This window comes from Abrus precatorius, unplaced genomic scaffold (assembly GCF_003935025.1).
Source record: "Abrus precatorius isolate BTA unplaced genomic scaffold, Abrus_2018 Scaffold6, whole genome shotgun sequence".
Taxonomy (NCBI): domain Eukaryota; kingdom Viridiplantae; phylum Streptophyta; class Magnoliopsida; order Fabales; family Fabaceae; genus Abrus; species Abrus precatorius.
The window spans coordinates 10,924,404-10,949,746 of record NW_020874406.1 but is presented as its reverse complement, the minus strand read 5'-3'; the positions used below and the strand labels follow the sequence as shown (position 1 = coordinate 10,949,746).

Sequence of the window (25,343 nt, the reverse complement as noted above, 5' to 3'; positions counted from 1 at the left end):
GATTTTATGTCATTGAAATTTTATAATGTAGTGCTATTTCTTTTCCCTCAAGTGATCGGAATATGAATTCGTTTCAAGTTACTCGTGTCTATTTAACTTAGAAGTTTATTCATGCATGCTTAGTTGTGATGTAGAGTGAGAGTTGAGACGAAATTTGTGGCGTTGTAATGCTTGTGTTGATGAGTAGGAGACGCTTGTTCTTGGTTTTGTGGATAAATTAAAGAAGAACTGATCAAGATCAAGTTATATGGTGGTGGGTATCAGCGTTTACCTAGTCAAAATAATCACTTTTTTCTTTTTAATTATTGAAACATGTACTTAAATTTGAGATTAGTAACAGATAGATCAGCCATAGAAAAAGACACACGACAAGTTATAAAATAGCTTATAATAATGAACTCAAAGCGACATTTTAACAAACAAAAATAAGTTTATTTAGGCAAACTTTAACCTAATTGAACCTAATCTTTTGTGTATCTCATGACAACTAGGCTGAAAATTAAAAAAAATAAACAAGTGGGATCGAACTCTTTGTAACTCGTAAAACCCAATTTCTTTTGTTGTATTAATCAGGTGAGATATCACTTAGAAAATGGAGTCATGTAAACTAGGAAAAAAAGAAGACGCATTCACATTGCGTGGAAAGTTAGATACCGATATACGAAGGCTCTGACTTTGACCAAAAACAGGAGTAAGATTTGATGTGTATAAAATAAAAAATGAAGTAAAATCTAAGTTACCTTAAGAACTGATGGGGCATGCAAGCACTTTCTAATTATTTGACATTTAAAAGTTTATTTGTTTATAAATCTTAAAATTACACTTATAAGCTTCACCTCAAGTCATAAAATTCAAAACAAGCACCATTTAGTATAGTTATGGAGGGGTTTTCAATGGAATTACCTTAAAACCTTGGGGCATGAAAGGTGTCAAGAATGAGTAGCAATAGGTCAAAATGCTTATTGAAGTTTGTGGAGTAGAAAACCAAATGCTCTACCCAAAAGAATCAGTACAAAAGGTCTATGTTCATTTTCCACGCCGTGAAATGTGTTTTCGAAGAAGGTACTCAATGATGCAAAGGGGATCAGCAACAACATGCACCATTAGAGGGAAGGATGGCCTATAAGAAGATAGATGAAGTCTATTGGCAACTTTCGTGACTAGTAGATGATGATTTTGTGTGTGCATAAAATGTTTGGCTTTCATTTTTTTAAACTTATAAAATGTTTTTTTTGTAATTTTTCGAAAAATAAAAATCATTACTATTGGTCCTACTATCGGAGTATTCACCAAAAAACTACTCACAACTATTAGAGTTTTCATTGATTACATGAATTTAATGTTTAGATAATTACTGTAAAATCTTGCAAACGATAATACTACATTACTCATTCATGTTATTATTTTTTTTATGAATGTTAATATCTTATTTAATTATGAATTAATATTAATAATTTGTTTAGGATATATATTTCAATTATTAATATCAATTATGATATTATTTATTAAATTTATATAAAACTAATTAATAAATATATTATTATTAGATTTTAGTAAAAATAGTTTGTGACTATTCTACTTTATAACGTTGAGAAAGGTTTCCTGATCTCATCTAGTGATTCATTAGATATACATATTTTCTTTTTTGACTTATTAGATAAAGAGAAATTTTATGGACATGTACACACATTTAACTTAATTCCTTGATAAATAAATAAAAAATACTATAATTTATATATATTTAAATTGTAAAGTTAATATTTCAAATCATTAAATAATCTAATAATTCTATCTAATATAATTATATAACTGCGTGTTGACTATATTTTTAAACTAGAATTACAAATAAACATTCTTTTAATTGAGTTAAATTTACTTGAATTAGTGTTCTTTTTATTGTTATTAATAATGTTAATTAGAAAAATGTTTTTATTTTTCTTGTTTGACAAAAAGTAAATATGTTAAAATATTTACTACAAGATTGATGAATTAACTGGTAAAAAGTTATTTCAGTTTAATTTGTAATTTTAAATTTAAATCTTAATTAAAGTTGTTATTATCTGAGTCATTTTTTTAAAACAAAAATAAACAAATATTTTATAGATTAAAATATAAATTTGAGTGAGAAACTTTATTTATTTATTTTTTCGATTAGCTGAGAAACTTTAATTTTTTTTTTTAGAGATTAGAGAAACTTTAATTTAACACCTATATATTCATTTTTAAAAATATTTTTTTTTGAAATTATACTTATACATTTTTAAATTTTAGTGATAATCATGATATGTTACTTATATTTAGGTATGACAATCCTAAGAGACAGGCATGAATAGTAAATTACTACTTCTATTTACACGTAAAAATCTCCCTCTTGCTTAATTTATAATTGTATAAATGTTAAACACGTTTATTATTATCTATGAGTATTCATAAATATTTATGAATATTTATTAAAAATATTAAAATAAATTAATTAAAGTATTTTGTAAATATAGCATAATATAAAGTATATATCAACTGCTAAGGTCATATTTATTTTAATAAACAAAAAAGTATTTAAATAATTTTTTATTTAGATGCTCACCAATACATGTACTACAACAATCATTCTCACCTTGTTAATAAAAGAGAAAAAAAAAGCATTTATTCAAGCCGACAGATACCTTAAGCTCAATTTAGACTTAGTTTTTAAAGAAAAAGAGAAAAAAGATATTTACATAATAATAATCCTTATTTAAAACTTTTTAAATGAGAGAAAGATTTCATAAATATTTCAAAATCCTCTTAATCTCTTAATTTTAATTCCTTCAATTTTAAAAAGTTTTTTTTTTTTTATTATTATTAACCCTCCTCACTCCTTTTTCCTCTCTCTGTCCTTCAAACCTTTTCTTTCTCTCTTTTTCAAATAAAGCCTTAGTTATAAGTAATTTTACCCACAAATATAGGTAAATTTGCCATCCATATGCTTAAACTAAAATGCTATTTCTCCTGATAAAAGAAATGCTATTTCTGTACATCATTGTATATATGATCGGTAATCTCAAATTTACAACAAAATTGCCTCACAATGATTAAATTGAAACTACCCACTTTGCTAGACTAATCCTAGCTACATGCATGAATATTCATTTAAAAGCAGGCATCGTAATATGGTTATTTATGACCAAAAGGTTATAATTCATTTAAAAGCTAATATAAGCGCAATTCATATTAATACAAAAGGCAACATAAATCATTTTTAAGGGGCACTATGCATTTACAAGATTAGTATTTGTATCACGAAGAACAGAAGATGTCACATTAGAGCAATGCTGTTATTTTCCGTATTTTCCTTTTCCTATCTCTACATTTGGCAGTTTACTCCTGGTATAATCCAGAAATAAGGAGCCGACTTCATGCTTTTCCATCTTGAATCTCCTCAAGATAACCATGACCAGATTCTGCTGACGTGGAAGTGATACACTTGCCTCTGCTATCTGATGAGGATGTGCCCTCACCTACACTATTGTCACCTTTTATCCTCTGCAAAATCTCGAGCTCATTTTGCAGATTCTGTTTACAAGAGAAGAGGGGAAAAGGAAGATTTGTTGTGAGTTGCTATCAAACAATGAAAGTGATCGTGCACCGAACACATAACGTCGGGTAAACCAGGTAAAAAAATGACGCTAAGGACGCAATGGTTGTGCCACCATAAAGCTGCCTTTGGCTTCCCCAGTGGCAGTGTAGGGGAGTCAATCAACCCCCGTATTTCAACTACTATAAACATGGCATCACCATCAATTTCACAACCCTCCAAGGGAAAAATTTAGCCACGAGTGTACATGCCAGAATAAAATATCCTGACTACCTAGAAAATTTATACCTATTTGTATGCATTCATTTGTTATGTCTCAGTGCTTATACAAGCCTACTTGTGTTGTGAACATAGTTATAACAATATCAGTAAATATTGCTTGCTGGGGAAGTAGAATTGAGCATACAGGCAGGAGAAGAGGTTATTCATTTGATGCTCAATTGAATCATCAAATTTGACCTTTTATATTCAGGTAAAACCAAGATTACTATGTGGGGATAAAGTTAAAAAACAAAGTGCAAGTACCTGAATCTGGCATTGAAGAAGTTTTCTTTGAGCTTCCAGCTGAGAGCTTGGGACATTTGGATCATTTCCAAACCCTTCTCCATAAACAGGGTTAAGAAATTGGAAGTGTTGCATTGGAGGAAAGCATACATTTGTTGGTCCACCAAGGATAAGAAACTGCCTTTGTGCTTGTTCACTGGAAGCTTGTGCTCCATTATGGTCAGCGTTTGTAGATTCAGGTATAGATATTTGATCTGGGGGATGAAGGGTGGACCCAAGAGAGCTGTGAGTTAGAGAACACACCTTGTTAAGTAAATACTCTCTCTGATCCTTTTTATAAGAAACAAAATAAAACATTTTTTTAGTCCTTATTATAAGAAACAAATGATAGATTCAAGATGTATTAATTGCTAAATTTTTTTTATACCCTTCATTATTAATATTATTAAATATACAAATTATTAACTATACTATTTAATATTGTGGGTATTTTTAGAATAAAATTTATATTTATAAAAAACATAACTGATTTGATTGCTTTCCTTAATCCTGGTAATTTAGTCTTTTGTTTTTCATAAAAAGGATTACAGGGAGTACTTTATAGACTAACTATCATCAATTTTTTTAGTGACCCTTAAATGTAAGAGTAAAATCATTAATTGGTCCTTTGCGTTGTTAACTAGTCATCTTAGCAAAAGGTGAATAATGAGAAAGAATAATGACCGAAAATGTATGACAGCAGATTTCATAGAATATGGTGTGATTATTAAACAATCTAGATCCAGAAATACAGTTTCATGAAACAACTGATGCAACATATTCAACCGGATTTAGTCAATAATTGTACAGAATCATACTTCTATACGAGAGCAGCAGCTCATAATTTTAATAGTATAGTTTTCAAATCAGATCAACATTGTGAATTGGATTCACGCACAAATCCAGCCATTAAGGGCATGTTTCACTACCATTCTTGAAAAGATTTTTCTGTTTTCAAAAAGTCAAATCATGTAAAAATCTGTTTGGGTGTCTATTTTTTTATCTAGTTATTTGGAAAATCAGTTCTCCATAATCTTTTTTTGTTTAAATGACCACCACCACCTCTGCTGCAGCCCCTGACAGCACCACTGAGAAAACAAGGATAGCAGCAAACAGACGCTTGGATATAAAAAAATATACTTTCAAATTCAGAAACTTAATAAAATGTAAATAAAGATATGAAATTAAAGAAGCTTCAAGTTTATCTTTTCTCCTTGAAATAGGACATTTTTTATAATCACCAAACCATACTACATAAAAACAGTTAGAATCAAACCAGTCAGCTTCTGCAGAATGAAAAGTGTAGACATATTTCTCAAAGGTTAGTCTGCTTTTAGATTTAAAACAGTTGTCCAACATCTTCACAAAAACAGTTTAACTTCAGGAATAACATGTACAAATTCAAAAGAAATCAGAATTTGTATGTAACTTCTAAAAACACAGCTTTGACAAATTAGAACTATGTCTTAGTCTCTCAGGTTCAACGAATAGCTTACAAGTTACAACAACCTAAGACTTTTTCAACCATGAGGAGTACATAGAAAACAGCACCATTGAGTTATATCCAAAACCAATTCTGTAGAGCAGACATTTAAGTCAATTCAAGGAATAGCTTATTCTATAAAAGATTTCAGGCTCTAAACCCATCAATCCTTCTAAATGGAACAAATTTAGCTTTAGCATTAATATACAATGTCCCTAAAAGTGACAACTTGTATTGCTTTGATTCTTGAAAGCTTTTGTCTATACTAATCAAGTCCTCTAAGGGATGGAATTGTTTACAAGTTAACACTTCGATAGTAAACGTGACAAAGTAAATTAGTCCTATTTCTTCCACTCTGTTTAGTCGTCTATTTTTATCCTACCAAGAATACTTTAGAAAACTCACATTCTCCATTTATTTAGAAGAAACCTCCCCGAGACAGTGCAACCCCCTTCCCAAAAAAGAAACCTCAATGAAGTTTACTCAATATTCTTAATATTCTATGAGTTATAAAATTAAATAAATTTCCATTGTATGATGATATTTTAACTTAGCTATCAATTTTGAATCAAGCAAATTTGACATTCATGCTCCTTTTCTGGTTTTAGAAGATTAGTGTGTAGTATCAATAATTAGCAGGATGCATCTACTGATTTCTCAAGCAGTCATACAAAAGGGATATTGACCAAGCAGAAATGCCATACCATGCAAATGAAGTTGCAGAGGGGTACACATAAGACTTCTCATATATTGAAGCTGCAGCAGCAGCAGCTTGGAGTCTGGCTTGATGTCGACTTAAACTATCAGTACCTACCCCTTTGCCAACTTCAGTTTGTGATGTAGTTCTAGTGCTGGTCCCAGTTTCTGTTCCAAGTTAGAATAAATAATATTAAAAAAATATTACATTCAAACTATTTTAACAGTCTAATAGTATTAGACTCAAGCAGGCAACATAGCAAAGTTAAAAGAAAAGAAGTTTTAAAGTTAACTGAAAATTTTGAATATGAAAAAATGAATGACAAAATTTTCATTGGTGAATAAAAAAGAGATTTAAAAAAGAAAATGATTAAAAAAAGAATGCAGTGGAAGGTGAGATTACAAGACAGTTGTCAGAGTTATGCTTCCTTCTTTTTTCCATTTTGATTCCAAAGACTGTATCTCTGGAAATAACATCAGTTCGATTCTGACATCATGCACTTTACTAACATATTTCATGAACACTATTTATCAACAGTGAATAATCATCATATGATTACCATGTCGGTGACCATCTGACTGTGATCCTTGCTGCTGCCCTACAGCTGCAGTGGTCACATTTTCTGGTGGTACAACCAAGGCTCTGCAGGTGGGGCAAGTATGTTGCCGCTCCAGCCATGATCGTAGGCAATGAACATGAAAAAGATGTCCACATATAAGCTTCTTGGCCGTAGTCATCTCTTCTCGACAGATAATGCAGGTTGCATCACTTCTGCATAGCCATGTAAAAAGTATTGTGTAAATATTGAATGAATAAATAGAGATGCTATACCAAGTTGCTACTTACGCATTAAGTTCTTCAGGGGTTGCATCTGGAAAGCGATCATTCATATTTGAAGTGATTTTACGATATCGTATGTAATCAGCAACACGGATTCTGAAGTTCCTAAACGTCTCGTACAGCTCCCGTATTAAGTGCAAGGGAATACCATAGTTTCTAATTGATTAACCAAAGTTAGTTTAGGTGAAAAACATAACTTGTGTAGGTGAGACGTGTAATCAAACAGAAATATGATGGGCATGGAAACAAATAAATCAAATGCATGCATGTTTAAGTTACAGAAAACCCTCAGTATCATTATCAATTATGACAGTGAATATGATTCTAAGTGCAGTTCAATGGCTAAATATGAAAGAATCAATGAGACATACAAAAAACGGAGACTATGACTAATGAGTTCTGTAGTGCATACATATAAGGCTAGGCTACTATAAATCTACAAAAGAAGAGTTGACTGATAACTTACACAAAAATTACAAGAAAGAAGCACAGATACATAGACAAGTGAAGCAGGTCCCTAATAAGTTCCAGATAAAATGTGAAGACTGGTTTCTTTTCCCATTGTCCCTCCATAAGCATGTCACTGACATAGAAAAGGTATTTTACAAAAATTGACACTGTTGTCGTGGCGAGAATCATGTACCTGAGATAGAAACAGATAGTTTGTCAAATAAAACACTCAAGTTTATATCATTTCAAAACCACATCCCTGAAAAAAAAATGCACCAAATAGCAGGTACATGCGAAACTGCAAATCATTACAAATATAATCCTAGTTAGCATGCTTAGTACTACAAATTCTTTGCCTATGATTCATAATTCATATAGGCATTACCTAATTTAATTATTCAGTATAAAATCAACATATAAAGAAAAAAACTTAAGTTATTATTTAATAACAGCAACATATAATATGATTTATTTGGTATTAAATCCTCTTTATTTGATAATATTAATATTAAGAAAGAAAATCATGCGGCCAAAGTATCAGTATTAAAGAATTGAATGAATTTATCATTTGTAAGTGCTGTCTTATGGCCTAATGTATATTCAAATAACTCTTTTTTTATCCCTATTCCAAACAACTCTGAAGATATCATTGTAGAATAGGTTTTCCTTTTTCATACTTCACTCTTAACTATGTGATGATATTCCCAAAAAATGTAGAGCTTGATTAGGGAACAGGAAATTACAATTTCTGGCCACCAATCCTATAGTTAGAATTTTCCAAGAAGAAATTGAGAATTTAACCATATCAACATGGCCTGGTTGGATTTATGCATAACTGAATCAAATCAAGGTCAAACAAAGAGAAAAGTTAAGGGTAATCTCAATCTCATCCAACCAGAATTTCAGCTGCAGTACTATTCATACTTTTCAATTTACATTATTTATATGTTGCAACTCAGTTGGAAGGAGTAGAAGGAAGAAGAAGCTTACTCAAAGGAAAAGAATAGTGAAACTGAAGCCTGCCACGTATCTATCAAATGCTTCATAGAACTGTATAAGAAAAGGCTATCTAGAAGAAGGAGAAAACCAATAAAAGATACAATTCGTATATGGGACAACAAGGGAACTGCAGGCGTGGTCTCAATGTACTCGACTCTCTTTTGAGCCAACCAGTGGAAAGCCTTTATTAACAACAATGCAGTGACCATCGCAAGAAATGTGACAGAGAAGTCCTGCCTAAATATAGTAATTGCAAAGAGGATTTCCATGACCTCCCTCCATGATTGTTCATTAAGCCTCTCGATCTCTGCCTCTCGGAGGGAACCCAGGAATATCTTTTTTGTTAATTGCCACAAACTACACATAATGACCAAACCCATGTTGAGAAGAAGAACCAAACTGATCTTGGAAGTTGACAGATACACCATTGCCGGATAAAACTGGCCCCTGCTGTTAAATGCATGATATGTAATAGCCAGAGTTGCAATCAAACTAAGACCCGCATATGTCTTCAGCCTCATCGTTTATCTCTGCATAAAACCACACACAACAATCATTTCATCAACAACTGAAGATCCAATTTATCAATCAGTTACACCTGTAATCAATCCCTCCTTCACATGCATTTGGATGTTCCGTAACGAAGAATAAAAAAACTAAATTAAATATAATGTTCCATAAAAGTTGGTAGCTGATCAAGCAAAATATCAAGAAAATGAAAATAAAGTGCCAAAGAAACGCCATAAATGATTGAGCTAGTCCTTGATTCTTTATATGGCTTTAGAAATCATCAAGAAACCGAAAACCAAAAGCGTGAACGATTTGCAAACTGCAGATTCAAAATGAATGCCTCAAACAAGATAAGCCCTAATTTGGAATCAAATAAACATGAAATTAAAGAAAAATGAGAAAAAAAAAACATAAAAAAGAATCAAAAAGCTTTGTTAGAAGAAAAAAGATACCAAATGGAATTGAAATTGAAGGCTCTGACTTGGAATGGCAAAAACAAGCGTCGTGGGTCGTCTCCTTTCCTGCCTTTCGCTCTCTCCGTTGATTTCCAATTTCCAATTTTTATTCTTAATTTTAAGTAAATATTATTTCAAGAAAATGATGTAAGTGTATCCAACCATATGTTGCCACGTACTCTCGTTGCAAGACACACCACTGCTAAAAGTAAATACTCAATTAGTTAAACTTTTTTCTTACCTTCTTTGGAGTTCTAATTAAGCAATATTTTTACTGACTTGTCTTTATCTAATAAAAATAATCTTATTTAATCATTTAAATTGTTTTTTAATCTTATTTTATTTATTAAAATTATTTATTAATATTCAAAAAATAAAAACTTACTTTTGAATATATTAATTATTAAAAAATTTATACTTTATCTATTATAAAATTTAGATGATCAAAATACTTACTCGTTGTTTATATAAATAGACATATTTATTTATTTAATATATAAAATAATATTCAATATAAATTAATTTTAAAATATATTAAAATTTTTATCATGTATTTTATTGAAAAGGGAAAAAATGTTAAAAAAAATTAAAAATTTATTTTAGTTCATGTCCTAAAATTATAACATAATGATATAAAAATGATAAAATTAAACTTCTAATTTGTTTATATAAAATCTATTTAATTACAAAAAATTAAATCTTTTTTAGTGATTTTAGAAATTTTAGACAAAATTTTCTAACTAATTATTAAAAATTATCTTTAATGTACATTTTAAAAAGCAATTATAAGAAAATTTTTAATTTTATCATGATATTTTGAAAGATTAATGCAATAACATAACATCTCTGTGTATTTATATGTGTGATTAGTCTATTAAGTACATGATTATATATTCAAGCTTCATTTTATTAAAAATAAATAAGTCAACGGAAATTATAAATTGTGAGTAAAGATTAATTTTAATTGTTTAAAAATTTTTTAAAACACCTCGTATCATTGCTTTTGAATAAAAAAAATGTCATAGAAAAGCTTTTATTTCATAGCAAAATGAAACTATACTCGTAAAATGTGTATGGAGCTTTAGTTTATTTATCATCTTTATAAAAACCGTACATTACTTTAAATTTTTACTATGACATATTTAAAATATTACTATATCATATAATAAAATAATAAAAAAAATACTTAAATGTGTTTGCCAATTTAATATGCGTCTGATGCATTAAATAATTTATAATATAATCATGGTATGAATGAATAAGTACAAATAAATAAATATTTATACAAATAAATTTTTTAATGGCAGAGAGATTATTATTTATTATAACTTATGAATTTAACTAATATCGAATTAAATCCATTTTATATTCTAAAATGAGAATTTTTTTGCATGAAATTATTGAGGTTTTAAATATTAAAAAATAAAAATGCCTGATTTCCGAGGAAAAAAAAAAGAAAAAAAAAAGCCCCCCTTTTTAACTGAGGACAGGGAAAAATAACGTCTTGGATAATAACTAGAATTTATCTCTGCTTTCCTTTCTTCTGGATTTGGTGGTACCAAACGCAGCCTTAGTAATATAATATAGTGCGAAGAGGAGAGAGAGAGAGAGAGAGAGAGAGAGAGAGAGAGAGAGAGATGGCGTCGGTGGTGAAGAATGTGATCAGATCGGTGAGAGAAAAGGGTTTCGGTGCCTTCCTCAGAGAGCTCAAGGATGAAGGCTACTTGTTTGTTCCTTTCCTTTCATTCGCTTCCAAATTTCCCCAAACTTTTTCTTAATATTTCACGAATCTTATTGCTTATTCACTTCTAACTCTGATTAAATTTCCATCATTTTTCCAGTTCTCTTTTTTATATCCGGAAAATGTAAATTAGGAGTTGAAATGAAGCTCAGATTTGATACAACAGCTTTTTGTTAATTTAATGTTGCCTTTGTTAACGGAATTTTGTGCTGCATTCTTCGGAGAAATGTTTTTTTTTTTTAATTAAATTATCGAGGGTTCCTTGTTTCGATGAACAAAGTAGATTCGTATTTCGACACTTTTGAGGGTTGTGCTGATGTATTTTACTCTGTGGTTTGAATTTCAGGAGGTGCCTTCCGGATGGAAATCTCTTGTAAGTCAATTGCGTTGCTTGAACTTTCAGCTTTTTTGTAGTGATATATATATATATATGTGCTGTTTTGTTGGTATTTTACTGTGATATTCGAACTTCCTTGTGTATTTTTCCTCTGCCAGTCTAATTCTTTTCTGAATTTATGCAGGCAAACCAAGATCCACAATATTGGGGCAAGGCTTGTTGGTATTGATAAATTTGGTAATAAGTATTATGAGAAACTTGAAGACACACAATATGGTAAGTTCCCTGCTTTTTGTGTCTCAATCTGTGTGTGTGTTAGGTTTAGTGTAATGAATTACAACTACCCCCTTGAGCCTAAGGACGTAGAAGGTATGTTTACCATGCACACGGGCAGCAACCATTGACATCAAGCATTCTGATTAGTGCACATAGATATCTCACTATGACATGATTAACAAGAAAAGCATATGGTGAAACGTTATGTGTTTTCAAATGCTGTCTCAGAACAGTTGCTCTACAGGGTAGAATGCTATAAATGATACGTTACCACAAGCAATAATCAAAAGACCATACCAACAATCTGGGAAAGAAAGAGAGATATGAACAATAACTCTATATCTCTCTATCTTTGCAATTAGCCCGAGTAAAATCTTGGAAGCCAAAATATCAATAATAGAAGAAGCATAACAAACATAACTGTATTCAAATTGCCAGGATTGTGTGTGCATGCGCACACAGTGAGGGGGAGGGACAGTTTATGATAACAAAGAAAGATGTTGAAGCTTTTTATTGGGAATCAATAAAAATGATGACCTTGTCCATGAGGCTCTCACCTAGTGGGGCTAGGGAGGGTAGATTTGCGCATCCTTACACTTACAAGCAGGTAGGCTATTTGCAAGATTTGAACATGTATCTCAAGGTCACAAGGCAGCAACCTTACTTTTATGCCATGGCTTGTCCGCTAATTATTTGGTATAACAAGGACATAATTATTGCAGGAAAAAGAAACAACACGAGGAAGAGTGGAGTTAAATAGGGAGAAACAAAATGTAGGCTGAGTTGCAGAAAAATATATTCTCGAGTTTTAGAAACATCATACCAATATTTGAGCTATGAAGTTGTGATCTAGTGATATATTTTAGAAGTTAAATAAAAGAGTAAAGGATAGCAGCTCATTATTCAATTTTCTTCCTTTCTTTCCTCTCCCATTGTTTGAATATGACTTTGCTGCATCAAATTTGAACGTTGTGTGATTATATGACTTATACAAAATTTTATGTGTATATATGTATATGATGCTTGATTTCAGCCATCTATTGTCAATTGCTGAATATTGATGACAATTTCAGTTATCATTTTTTAAAATCTTATGATCCTTCGTAGCTCTTTTTTTTAATTAATGATTTTCTATCTTCTGTGGTAAATAAACTTGTAAGTGAATAAAGACTCTTTGTACGATATTCTATAAAACTCTAAGTTTGACATAAAAACAAGTTTATAAATGTCCTGATTTTCTTAATATTTGTCAGGAAGGCACAGGTGGGTTGAATATGCAGAGAAAACTAGGTATAATGCCTCCCAGGTTCCACCTGAATGGCATGGCTGGCTCCACTTCATAACTGATCACACAGGAGATGAGGTAATTCATTTTTTTCCCTTCCAATGAGATTGGTAATGCCATGTGGTAAGAAAATCTGAAGTCCCAAGATAATAATGCAATGAAATTGTTGCAGCTTCTTTTACTGAAACCAAAAAGGTATGGTGTTGAGCACAAAGAAAATTTGTCTGGAGAAGGTGAGCAGTATATATATCATTCCAAGGGACATGCACTTAATCCAGGGCAGAGAGACTGGACCAGTTACCAATCATGGGAGTCCAAGGCCTGAAACCGTGAATATGATGCATCTTTGAGTGACAGATGTTCTGGACGTTTGTTTTTTTCCCCTCGAAAAATGGTTTTGCCTTCATTTCGTGTAGTGGGGAGCAGTTTTTTTTTTTTAAACAATAAAATGAATTATTTGCTGTGAAAACAGACAATTGGCTTTGATCGTTAAAATTTTCTAATTATACTGTCACCACCCCATGTATGTGATCCTGTTAAAAGTATTTGTTCGTATTTACAATAATCTTTTACATAATCTATTATTCGTAGAACTACTTTTTTGATTAAATTGACTGATGCAGAGTTTGTAATTATTAAACTAAACACTTTATTTGAAATTTTTTTCGCACATCTCTTGCTTTATGTCATGTAGTATACGAACATCTAATATTTTGAAAAATAATACTTCCGTTTCATATTTCATGTATTATTCATACAATATTTTTCCTTGTAAATAATAAAAGAAAGTATTAATTTCTAACAAAGAAATATCACATAATAAATTTTAATCTTTGGATTCATGTACTTTATAGCTTGGTGAGTTCAACTTTGGCCTAATCACATTTTAACGAGAATTACAATGTGGATGGTTTACCTCCTTTGATTCCTATTGCATTTTGTGTAGAGTCTTTGCAAAATTTAACATTTCATTTTATAAATAATGAATTTTGAACCAACCCAACTCTAGGACAAATATTATCGCAAACTTTTGCTTAGGGATGTTCATGGATTGGATTTTTAAAAAATTAATCTAGATTTATTTAAAATTTAATTATATGGATTGAATTATAAACTAATCTATTTTAATTTTTCTAAAATCAGTTTAAATTTAGTTTTAAAATTTAGATTTGGTTTAAAATCGATTTTAAATTGTTTTTACATATAGTAAAAATATACTATAATTTTTTTAATTATTATTAAATTATTATATTAAAAAATATTTAAATTTTATAATAAATAATATAACATTATATATATATATGTATTTATTTGTTAAAAATCAACATTTATTAAAGATAAAATATGAATACAAAGAGTACTTTAGTCTATTACATTAATAATACATGTTCAAAGAATATTTACGTATATCTTAATTTATGAATAATATTTTATATTTTATATTTTATTAAATTAATAAATATTTAGATATATTCTACTTTTTATCATCTATCCATCACACAAATTAATTATATGAGTTAAATTTTAAACTATTTTATTTTATTTTTTAATTAGTTCAAAAATAGTTTTAAAATTTAAATTTAGTTTAAAATCAATTTTAAATTTAGTTTTTTGTTGAAACTAGTTTTAAATTTAGTTTTACGTTGAATTATTTTTAAATTTAATTTTTAACGCAAAATTGATTTTTAATATATTTTTAAATTATATTTTTAAGATAAAACTAATTTATTATACAAAATATTACATTAAATTAGTGCATTTTATAAAAATTTTAACAATATTTATTAATATATTATATTTTATAGAAGTATATAAAATATTTATTATTATTTTTAATAAACAGAGTTTATAGTAAAAATTTAAATTAAAATCTATAAAAATAAAAATTAATAATATAAATAATAATAAATTTTTTGTTATAATATTTTAAAAATTAAAAAAAACATAAATATAAAAATAATAGTAGTAATTAATTTAAAAATATTTGTTATATTTTAATATATTTAATTATTTTAAATATTTAATTTTAATTATAAGAATTAAGATTAATAAAAAGTATTAGTGGTAAAATATAGTTACAATAAAATTTTATAAACTAATATAATGCTGAAATTTAATAAATAAAGATATAAGGTTGCTTTATACATATGGATTTGGATAATTAAAAAAAATTTAGTTTTAGAAAATAGATTTAAATATTAAACTGGTTATACAAATATAATTAATAAAAAAACTAGTTTAATATGGATCTAAATTTTTAAAATCAATTTAACATTGGTTATGAATTGAGTTTATAAAATTAGATTTTTTGAACACCCCTACCTTTGCCTAACTAATGAACAAATAGTGCACTGACAGAAGAAAAGGCCAACATGTATTATTGAATGTAATAAAATGATAAAAGATTATTCAGATTAAATTTCTATTTTAGTCTTTGAAATGAAATAGTAAATGTTAGATATTTTAATCTTTAAAATTTTAAAAATATTATATTAGTGCATACTTTTTTTTGTTTAGTCTATCATTTCAGTAATTTGAATTTTATATATCATCAATTTACAGTAACAAAATATTTATATATATTTATTCGTGTAACAAAAATGATTTAAGATAATATAGTTAAACATAAAATAATATGATTACTAATTAGAATTTTGGCATGTTAAATTTGGAAACTTTAATAGAACGAAAAAAAAAATTTAGGCAATTAACTTTGACAAGTCAAATGCAAGTGCAAGATCAAATAAAGGAGAGAAAGAGGTGAGAGTAAGAACAAAGGAAGTGAGGATGAGCATGAATCATAGCGTATACAGCTTATAGTTGGAGAATGATAATCATCTTAGACACTAAAATTTGTTAATAACAATCTCAAAAATTAAAATTAAAACATATTATATCATATACAACAATATTTTTATCATATAATTAATTATACATATCATTTAACATAATATATTAATATTTTATTAAATATTATATATTAATGATATATAACTCAAGATTAAAATAACAGTTGAAAACCAAAGTAAAACATTAACATGACATTTTTAAAACTTTAAAGATTAAAATATCTTATACTTCCTAAAATGAGAATTTAATCAATTATTTACCAACCTAAAAGTTATCGATCAGAAGAAAAATTAAGAATTTTATGTACTCTAGCAATTTTCAATCGACAGTCACGGTTAAATTCACGCTTTGCGATATTCTGCTATATATCGAGAACAAATAAAAGAATATATAATGAACACGAGTTGATTACAAACTTACAAAATTCTTGCGGGAAAAAATGCTGTACACCGAATGAAAATAAATAAATAAAAGGAAATAAATGCCCTGAACTATGATATCGAAAAATGGTAGTGATGTCACAATTCATCAGCAATTAAAAGAATTTCACATTAAATATTATAAAAACAAAATGAGCTCATATAGTTTATACTCTTCAACTAATAGGCACTCTTATACTGAGCCCATTTTTGAAAGTCATCATCGCTATCATCAGACTGCTCTGGACTATGAACTGCTGCAGAATCTTCCTGAGCTTTAACATCGGCGCCCTGCTCAGTTGTTGCAACCTCCTCCTGCATTTTGATAAAATGAGTCATGAAAATTAGAACGGAAAAGAACATTAAACTTCAGAAACCAGTGTGTGGATAATTAAGGATATCTCAATCGAAAAATATAATTGCGTTTTTCATAGGCTAAGTCATGTCAGCAAAGGTTTTACTTCATATCATATAGACAGGATGGTGAGATGGAATATTGTTTCATTATCCCTCTCATACATAGAGAAAAAGAGTATATCGTGTGAAGCCTGAACTAGTGTTACTGGTTTTCATTTCTATTCGATGTGCACATCCCAAAATTGGTAAAGGTTGTTCCCCAGCGTACTCAAGAATGTTTGCTGCCTGACCTCCACTCTATATCAAGATTTTCATGTTTCTATTGCCGTTCTTCTTTTTGCAATTGTTTTACCCCCTTGGAGGATCTGAACACTACCAAACTTGCTAATTATGAAAAAAAAAAAAAAGAACCACTTTTTCACAAGATAACAAATAATTAATGCAAGTTATCCTGCACCCTTGCAGCAATATACTATAATAAACTTAGGCATCTAAACTATAAAGCCAGAGAGAGATATCAGCGTTTAACTAATGACTTAGCCAGACGAAGCTTTAAATCTTGCATAAATGTATTTGAGAAACGAAGGCCAAAACCACATAAAAATGTCCGTTATTGTAGATGAACCTGCTATATTCCACGGTCCCACAGGCAAACATCGTGCAATAAGGATATTTCTCTGATCAATATGCCACTAAAAAGAAAATACCATAAACTGTGCACCAAAAGAAGGGAGACATCAAAAATAAAATAAACAGGGCAAAAGTGCATACATTAGTTCCAGGTGTTAGGTCCGTCACCTCCTCCCCCATCATAAAATCTGAGGCATCTCTACTGGGGTCGTCTTCTGCCTTGGTGGAAGCTAGTTCCAGACGTTCAATCACCAATTTAAAATGAGAGTGATCTACAAGAAGAGTATAGATTTGATTTAGAAGAATTTTATTTCCACATCAAAGTGTAAATGAAGAGCAATAAAATTGAGTTGCCGTAAATAATCTAGAGGATCATTTCTGAACTGCTTAAACAATAAAACATCAGTATGGAAGAGAACAGCACAAAACAGTAACTAAAGGGTTTAACCTTTTGCACGATTATTTACAGCATCAGATAACCGTAAAGGATGTTGCCTCTCTTCCTTCTTGTACTTCAACTTAATTTGATGACGTGTTTTATCAGGGAAAAGCTGTTGTATCATAGAAAAATCTGTGCCAAACTGCCTAACAGCCTATGTTATAAAAAAGAACTAGTTAATTTACTGTGAAGGATGGCCCTTTCACCCAACCCCAAGAAAAGGACAAAGTTACCATGTGTATAGTTGTGTTTAAGAAATAAAAATGTCAGATATCTAGCGAGAATTACACAAATACCTCATAAAACAATTCAGTATCTTGTTTCGACCATTTTCCCCTAGGTGCCTTTTCCATGAAAGACTGGTAATTGAATAAAGAGGAAGCTGATGGAATCCTTCCATTGGCTCGATCATCATCTGGGTCTCTACCATCTTCTGAACCAAAGATCTCCTCCTCTTCATAATTAGCACTGGCCTCATGAAGAAAATCTCCACCACTGCAGATAAATATTTTGCAAATTGAAATTTATTCTAGTTCACGTGGGTTCAAAAGAGACAGTAGCAACTAAGCAACAGCCAGTGGATAATATGCAGTCCATTTTCCCTGTAATGTTTCACTTTTTCCTTTTTGTTCTCAAAGACAAGAGAGGGGATGTGAGCCAAAAGCAAGACATGCATTGATGAAAGCCAAAAGTATAGAGGACCTTCCATTTGTTTCCCTAGCATTTACTCACTATTTCCTCCCATTATGGACTGGTGGAAAAAGGACCACCACCATCACATCTGCCACCCTCCATGCCTCATGCCCTCAGCCAACAGTAGCAGTAGAAATTAGGCACTTTATTCCATTCAACCAAAAACCATTTCGACAAATTGGTAAAGTAATTTTGAAAGAGAGGTGTAACTTAAGCCATGTGATGGATTTTGTGCAGGGCACTCACATTTCCATGGATAAAAGGGAATGCAATGAATTTCCTTTATTGAATAAGTTCCTCCACTTTTTCAGTTATCCCTTTATTCAATAGAATAAGACTGTACTAATTTCAGAGACATTGAGATAAATAAGATGATGACAGCATCATATTTTTCAAAATAAGCCAATTTTTCCATTAATTATATTATTTTTATCTTAGAAAAAGATAAATATAGATCATAAAATTAAATAAAATCTAAATGCATACTTTTACTAAAGCCGACAGTACCTTTGATAGGTGGAAGTTGTTTGAGGTGTTCCCTCCTTTTTCTACATTGGAAAACAAATGGAACAATCAGTGAAAATTTAAGACATAGTGCCATACTATGAAACTAATAATCGTAGGGCATTGTAACACAAGGATTAAAATAGATAATACACACCGCAAGCCGCTCCCTATATTCTGCGAGTAAAATAATATCCTTGATAGGCAATGTTCGAGGATCAAGTTCATCTTCAGGAATTTCCAGCAGAGCCTTGTCCACTATGAAAAAGAAAGAACTTCTGCATAAGTATATAAGATATCACCAAAGTTGAAAATTAAACACACACAGTCTAGCAAGTTCTACCAGTTCTTTTCCTTCGTTGGGTTGAATGAGAGAACTTTTTAGGAGGTTCTTTAATAGTTTTTTCTAAATCATCATTAGCCCTCTTGCGCTTTTGAGTTGTCTTGCCATTTTTAGCACCAGATTTCTTCTTTGAACTTGTTGATGCTCTTCCCTTCTTGGATGAATAATCAACTTCATGGTCATCACCATTTTCTTCAAGTTCATCTCCATTAGCGTCAAGGTTATCATCATCCTCAACATCATCATTCAATGAACTGTTAGTAGGTTTGTGAGCCGTTTGTTTTCTCAGCTGCCTAGAGGTGTTACCATCATTATCCTCCTCTCCAATAATAGACGATCTTTTATTCTTCCTCGACGAACTTGAAATTGAGCCATCCTTTGTTCTCTCATTAGCATCCTGAGAAACATGGTAAATGAAATGAAAATTTACCTAATCAGATTCACAAATCACAAAAATGAAAAAACAAAAAAAAACAAAAAAAAAACACAGACGTCATAATAGCAGATGCTTACTTTTTCTCTAGCAACATCTGCATGCAAAAAATCAGCCAATGTGGGACTATCTGCAGCATTTGTCAACTCTTCATGCACTGGAGTTTCAGAAGTTGGATCTGTACCAGATTTCATAGATTGATACTCAAAGACATCGTCACCTGGGCAGGCAGGATTCAAGTCCACAACTTCCTGAAACCAATACTACTTGATCAATTGTATTCAATAAAAAGTATTAGTTATTTAGCATTTAAAGAAAATTATCATATCTTTGTAATCACATAATCTTCACCTTCGTTTCCAACCTTCTATTGTTAGTGTGTGTATCGTCCTCATTGAGAACTGCAGCTTCATTGAAGGTTATTGAATCTTGGGTGGTCTGATACATGGGACACCTTTGAACTTGGGTAGTATCACATACCCCAAAAGAGTTGATAGATCTACAATTATGATTGACAAAATTTTCATCGGTACCCTTCTCATTGAAAGAATGAAGAGCTGGCTTTCCTACACACAATTTTTTTCCAGTCACCACTGAAGAAACTTAAGGTCAAGTAGTTACAATTGGCTGGGAGCCAGCAAACCATAACTAAGAGATATAATGCCAGCACAATACAAGTGATGCTCATGAAAGCTAAAAAGGATTTGAAGAGAGTTGACACAATGATAAACTCACCTGTATCAGAGGCAGCTTGGGTGAGAAAGTCATCAAGGGATTCCAGCCCAGAAAAAATGTCTGCAGCCTGTAGGTACAAAATTTATCAACATTTAGCAAATTAATGAAATTAAAAATAAAGCAACATTAATTTTTCCTTTACCTCTCCGGATGATTTACCAAAGCTAGAAGGCCAATCTCTAGTTCCATTATGAGTTGCAACCTCCAAAAGCATAGCATTAAGGGAATCCAGTTGGGAAGGAATTACCGGTGCCAAGCCTGTGTTGTCTTCAGAGAATGGAATACTTGGGCTCATATAATCAGGCTTATTGGGTAAATCGGTTGTCCTAAGTATCTGTGATGGTAAAGGTAAACTGGTTGACTGGTTTAGTCTGTCACTCCCATCACCATTAGATTGAAATTCATTCATGCAAGAATTAGGCAACTCAACAGACTTTTCCGTCATAACATTAGATGAAGAAGAGGCGTTAGCTGCCGAATTGCCTACTCTAGGTCGTGGCTTAATCTTGGGTTGAAATTTACGAGCTACAATAAAGAAAAAGATACAGATAGTTTATCTTTCTGTCATATGAAGTGTGTTTACAACATCATCAATGTCACTATTCACTAACCATTTCTAGCACCAGGATCAGGCAGGACATTGCTGAAAGGATCCAATTCAAATTCTGCAGATACTACCTGAAATTAATTTGCTTCATAATTTTATTACCCCCATCTGAATCAGTAGAACTACATGTAAAAACAGCACAAGAAAATTGAAAAATCCACCTCTTGTTCTCTTCCAAAGTTTGACTTTGATTGAATGTTGCTCTCAAATATTGCAACTTTATTATCTGAATCACTTTTGAAGCCCACATCCGTTTCAACTTGCAATGAATTATCCACAAGTTCCAAACATTTGCTGCTATCAAGAAATGAACCTTCCCCATTTTTAGGTGGTTCTTGCGTCCCATCTATGATTGAGCAAGTTGTACATGGAGCAGTCACGTTATTCAATTCATTTTCTACAGAAATAGTAGGGTTAATAGTTATCAATCCTGAATAGCAGCGCATAGCAGCCAATCCCAAAAATACTATAGTGGGATAGTGGGATGACCCTATTTTGAAATTTTTCATATAAATTACATAACTTATGCTTTATATATATATAAATGGTCAAAATTTTAGAAAACAAATACTAAAATTCATGACATTTTCTAGTTAAGCAAAATATGTAAGTATATAAGTACAAAAGTCACGGAAATATATAAGGTTAAGCTTCTAACTCAATGCCTTTAAAGTAACAAAACATTAAAAACCAAATAAAATTAGAACTGAATGAGGAAAGACTTGGGCAAAATAAATAAATAAAAAAGAACAAAATAGCTGGAACCCAAAACCAATAAAACACAGAAAAAGATAACAACAAAAAAGAAAAGGACAATGAGAGGAGAACAACTTGCCCTACAATAGCAAAACAAAGAGAAAAACAAAGCACTAGGCAGAAAATGTAGAACAAGGATCAAAGAACGGTGGTTTGTAAAAAGACAAGAAACTGGCCAGAAAACACCAGCAACTCACTGCCACTAGGGAGTAGTGGGTTAATGGGTTGCAAAATACTAAAGGGTCAGAGAAAAGAGGGTGCAAAACTGCAACGAGGCACAATCGGTTTTTCTAAACCAATTTAAAGCCTTATTATTTTCAACTAAAAAATTCCAAAAATACCCTTGGTTCTGCAGAATTAAAAATTTAGGAAATTTTTAAGTTTTCAAAAATTCTCACAGCAGCAGCCAAGCCCAAGACGTGTGCAAAAAGTCATGATTTCCGTTGCTATAGCGTTCGCAACAGACACAATGAGCTCAAAAAAGTGGCCGGCCATTATGATGCAATGTGACACTGCTATAGCAGCATTATGGCGTGCTATTCACAACCTAATAACAGGTTGTGTTGTGCCTAAACCATGTTATAGATAAGAAAAGAATTGGACAAATTTTAACTTGTACAAGTGCGAGATGAAGAATAACTTACCAGTATTGAGGTTGGTCTGAGGTATGATATTAGTGCCTGAGCCCACCTCAAAATCTACAGGACCTGCCTAAAATTGATAAATAATTAAAAAAAAAAATAGTGGTTACAAACACACACAACAAAGAATTAATACAACCATCAACAAAAAATGACATTTACCTCACTTGCTGATCTTGGAAAGTTTGTAAAAATCTGATCAATGTCAGATGCTGCAATTGTGGAATGAAGATGATCATCCACTAAGGCCACAGTATGTCCTTTTGCACTAACTTGTTGAGAATTCTTTGTTTTAGGATTTGTGGCATCCTCTGAATTTGGAATTTCTACCTGTGGACGATCACTGAATGTTGTAGATGAGGTTGCATGATCTAATACAGATATTTCCTTTCGCGGCAACTGTTTCAATTTGGCCTTTGGCATAAACTTCAGGCCTGGCCGACCTACAAAAGAATATAATAAAAGCACCTGACATAAACATGAATTAAAATAACTTTGCTAGTCTCTTTGGAGTGAAGCACTTACTGGGAGCAACAGGAGCTATATCATCAAAAGGATCCATGAGGCAATTAATTAAGTCGACTACAATAGCCTGGGCTACCTCGCATGCAACAAAGCTAAAGCTGGAAAACCAAATAAGTCTTGTGAGCAGCAGATTAGAAATAATCACTAAATTGCAGTAGTCTTTATATGTAAAAATGTGAGCAAATGTTCTGAAGTATAATGTTCTTAACTCTTATAGCTGAACTGGTTGAACCGATATATATTAAGACCTATAAAATTTGTACTTACATAAATTTTAAAAACAAAAAATTACACAAATTAACATAATTCCTTTAAATGTTGTCTATGATTTTTTTTAAAATTGATTCTTACTCACTATGAGTTTTTAAACATTAGCAAGAAGAAAAAGACCCACAATGTGCTGCTGAATATGATAGGAGTGGAAGAGGGCTTCACCAATTTAGTATGAAAGGTCTATCTGTCCCAATTTGACCAGTTTTCTCTTCAAAGAAAATATTCATTAATCTTTTCTAGTTAATATTAGCTTTAGCCTTTCAATGTTTCATATAGCATGCCATGCAGATTATGAGAAGCTAATTCCAAAATTTGCAGCTTTGGTATTTAGTTGCTTGTGCTTCTTAGATTGATATTATTTTTGAACAAGTCATGCTGATACTTTTTCTTACTGGTTTTGTTTCTCATTTATTGGTTGTCTCCAGTGTGTGAGAGGTAGAAAAAGCAAGGGAAGAACAACTTACAACAAGTTTAGAAGTTACTCTAAGTCAGTTCATGTAAGCTGAAATTAAATTTGGCTTCTGTTTTATATAGTATATGCATATAAAGTTAATTTATACCATATAATATTTTGTGTTTTCAATTAATTTCTTGGTAAATTGTTGTCAATGTGTTTGGATGTGATTGTGCATGTACCAAGTTCTAATGCGTGGTATACTAAAATCTAGAACTCTGTGCATTAGAGAAAATTACTTTTAGATTATAAAAAAGGAACTCTCCTCATAATTTCCTGAATTTATATTCATTTTGCTTTATCATTCATATTTTTTTGATTATCAAGCATAACCATGACCTGTATGAGTTGCAGCCTTTGACTTGTTAGATGCCTATTAGATGTTCTCATTGAGAATTCTTCAAGAACTATAATCAGACAGTGCTTATAGTTTCAAGATGAAGTTTGTTCTCTCATGACTGATTTTATATTCCCTCCGTTCCTTTTTTAGTTGATTTTCTTTAACTTTTTAAAATTATTATAACATGATAATTTACCCTCATTTTAATTTAGGTTTCCACTAATTCCATATATTTTGGAGAAACAGGAAAAAAATAATAAATGCTTCATAAAAATATAAAGTGTCTTACAAAAAAAATCCCCGAAACCTTCTATAAGGTGACTAACGAAAAAGACTAGAGGGAATATTGATAAGATTTTCTAAAAGTTGCAAATACTAAACTGTGGATACTATATCAATTCCGGATAGCGACGGATCCAAAAATACTATAGCGGGATAGCATGTAGTAGGATCAATGCTATTTTAAATTGCTATACATAAATATAATCTAAACTATATACAAAAATACATATATAGAATGCTCAGAAAGCATAATACTTAGAAGTTGTTGGGATGATAACATGGCTGGCAAGAAAATCCATGCAGTGTTGTTGGAAAAGTGATGAACATGTGAACAGAAAGAAAAACATTGATAGGAAACAGTAATCGATTACAGCGGGTCGTCACCGGTTATATGATTAGAGAGAAGATGTGGTCTTACCGATCTGTTCTATTGAGAAGAAAAGACTGCAGTTCTTCACTGCAATCACGATTGCCTGAAAACGACCGGGATTGATGTCATCGCCAGCGAAGATGAGTGAGAGATCCCTTGGAGTTTAGAGAGAATATGGTGACGTCGTTACTAAATGAGGGAGGGAAATTAGGGTTTCTTTTTTTTATATTTAGCGGCAAAATGTCCTTTATACCCTTAAAAGCCCATAAACTACCTCATGGCAGGGGCAATTTTGGGTTTAAGAAACCCCACTGACATCGCGCCACTACAGCGACAGTGAAAACGCTCCGACGACGGCGTCCTTCTAGCGGCGACCGCGCTATAACAGACACTGTAATCCTGAAAAGAATTAATGAGAATGCATGTATTTTCAGAATTTATTTTTTGTAATTCAGTTTATCACAGAAATTCTGGTTTCAATTCCTCAAATATATTACCTATT

General features: G+C 31.0%; 3 protein-coding genes across 13 annotated transcripts; 1 reads left to right on the top strand and 2 right to left on the bottom strand.

The window, feature by feature from the left end:
- Positions 1–2,968: 2,968 nt before the first annotated feature.
- Positions 2,969–9,659, bottom strand: LOC113868767 (ERAD-associated E3 ubiquitin-protein ligase HRD1B-like). Of its 5 annotated transcripts, XM_027504641.1 has the most exons (9): positions 9,549–9,626; positions 9,378–9,453; positions 8,578–9,116; positions 7,604–7,780; positions 7,144–7,293; positions 6,857–7,068; positions 6,305–6,464; positions 4,100–4,361; positions 2,994–3,552 (listed from the first exon to the last, which is right to left on the bottom strand). In XM_027504641.1, exons 3-9 carry the CDS (start codon positions 9,105–9,107, stop codon positions 3,394–3,396), a joined length of 1,650 nt encoding a protein of 549 aa, XP_027360442.1. In that variant the 5' UTR covers positions 9,108–9,116; positions 9,378–9,453; positions 9,549–9,626; the 3' UTR covers positions 2,994–3,393. The 5 variants fall into 5 exon arrangements, 4 of the variants coding, with proteins under 4 accessions (XP_027360442.1, XP_027360440.1, XP_027360443.1 ...); XR_003505422.1 differs by lacking the exon at positions 9,378–9,453 and having other exon boundaries at positions 2,969–3,552; positions 4,100–4,332; positions 9,549–9,659; XM_027504639.1 differs by lacking the exon at positions 9,378–9,453 and having other exon boundaries at positions 9,549–9,659.
- A 1,413-nt stretch (positions 9,660–11,072) lies between these two features.
- LOC113869366 (probable NADH dehydrogenase [ubiquinone] 1 alpha subcomplex subunit 12) lies at positions 11,073–13,925 on the top strand. The gene is made up of 5 exons (XM_027505660.1): positions 11,073–11,277; positions 11,639–11,665; positions 11,814–11,905; positions 13,159–13,268; positions 13,363–13,925. Exons 1-5 carry the CDS (start codon positions 11,189–11,191, stop codon positions 13,513–13,515), a joined length of 471 nt encoding a protein of 156 aa, XP_027361461.1. The 5' UTR covers positions 11,073–11,188; the 3' UTR covers positions 13,516–13,925.
- A 2,454-nt stretch (positions 13,926–16,379) lies between these two features.
- On the bottom strand, positions 16,380–25,303 carry LOC113868459. Of its 7 annotated transcripts, none has more exons than XM_027504054.1 (17): positions 24,890–25,037; positions 23,123–23,220; positions 22,760–23,040; positions 22,601–22,667; positions 21,362–21,597; positions 21,205–21,271; positions 20,736–21,118; positions 20,594–20,660; positions 20,210–20,424; positions 19,939–20,109; positions 19,426–19,855; positions 19,240–19,340; positions 19,086–19,126; positions 18,182–18,380; positions 17,895–18,039; positions 17,588–17,718; positions 16,380–16,774 (listed from the first exon to the last, which is right to left on the bottom strand). In XM_027504054.1, the coding sequence occupies exons 2-17, from the start codon at positions 23,157–23,159 to the stop codon at positions 16,640–16,642; spliced, it is 2,706 nt and encodes a 901-aa protein (XP_027359855.1). In that variant the 5' UTR covers positions 23,160–23,220; positions 24,890–25,037; the 3' UTR covers positions 16,380–16,639. The 7 variants fall into 7 exon arrangements, 5 of the variants coding, with proteins under 5 accessions (XP_027359855.1, XP_027359856.1, XP_027359858.1 ...); XM_027504055.1 differs by having other exon boundaries at positions 16,384–16,774; positions 19,426–19,822; positions 24,890–25,303; XM_027504057.1 differs by having other exon boundaries at positions 16,412–16,774; positions 19,426–19,822; positions 21,362–21,546; positions 24,890–25,036.
- Positions 25,304–25,343: the final 40 nt, after the last annotated feature.

Excerpts from the sequence above, each read along its gene's own strand:
- LOC113869366 (XM_027505660.1), top strand. The coding sequence starts at position 11,189 with ATGGCGTCGGTGGTGAAGAATGTGATCAGATCGGTGAGAGAAAAGGGT. Across the intron at positions 11,666-11,813 it reads CTTCCGGATGGAAATCTCTT|GCAAACCAAGATCCACAATA; the intron begins GTAAGTCAATTG and ends GAATTTATGCAG. Across the intron at positions 13,269-13,362 it reads CTGATCACACAGGAGATGAG|CTTCTTTTACTGAAACCAAA; the intron begins GTAATTCATTTT and ends AAATTGTTGCAG.
- LOC113868767 (XM_027504639.1), bottom strand. The coding sequence starts at position 9,107 with ATGAGGCTGAAGACATATGCGGGTCTTAGTTTGATTGCAACTCTGGCT. Across the intron at positions 7,294-7,603 it reads TTCTTTCTTGTAATTTTTGT|AAACTATGGTATTCCCTTGC; the intron begins GTAAGTTATCAG and ends TTAATCAATTAG. Across the intron at positions 3,553-4,099 it reads TTCTTCAATGCCAGATTCAG|AATCTGCAAAATGAGCTCGA; the intron begins GTACTTGCACTT and ends TCTTGTAAACAG.
- LOC113868459 (XM_027504054.1), bottom strand. The coding sequence starts at position 23,159 with ATGGATCCTTTTGATGATATAGCTCCTGTTGCTCCCA. Across the intron at positions 21,119-21,204 it reads TGATCCTGGTGCTAGAAATG|CTCGTAAATTTCAACCCAAG; the intron begins GTTAGTGAATAG and ends TCTTTATTGTAG. Across the intron at positions 20,110-20,209 it reads ATAGAAGGTTGGAAACGAAG|GAAGTTGTGGACTTGAATCC; the intron begins GTGAAGATTATG and ends TATTGGTTTCAG.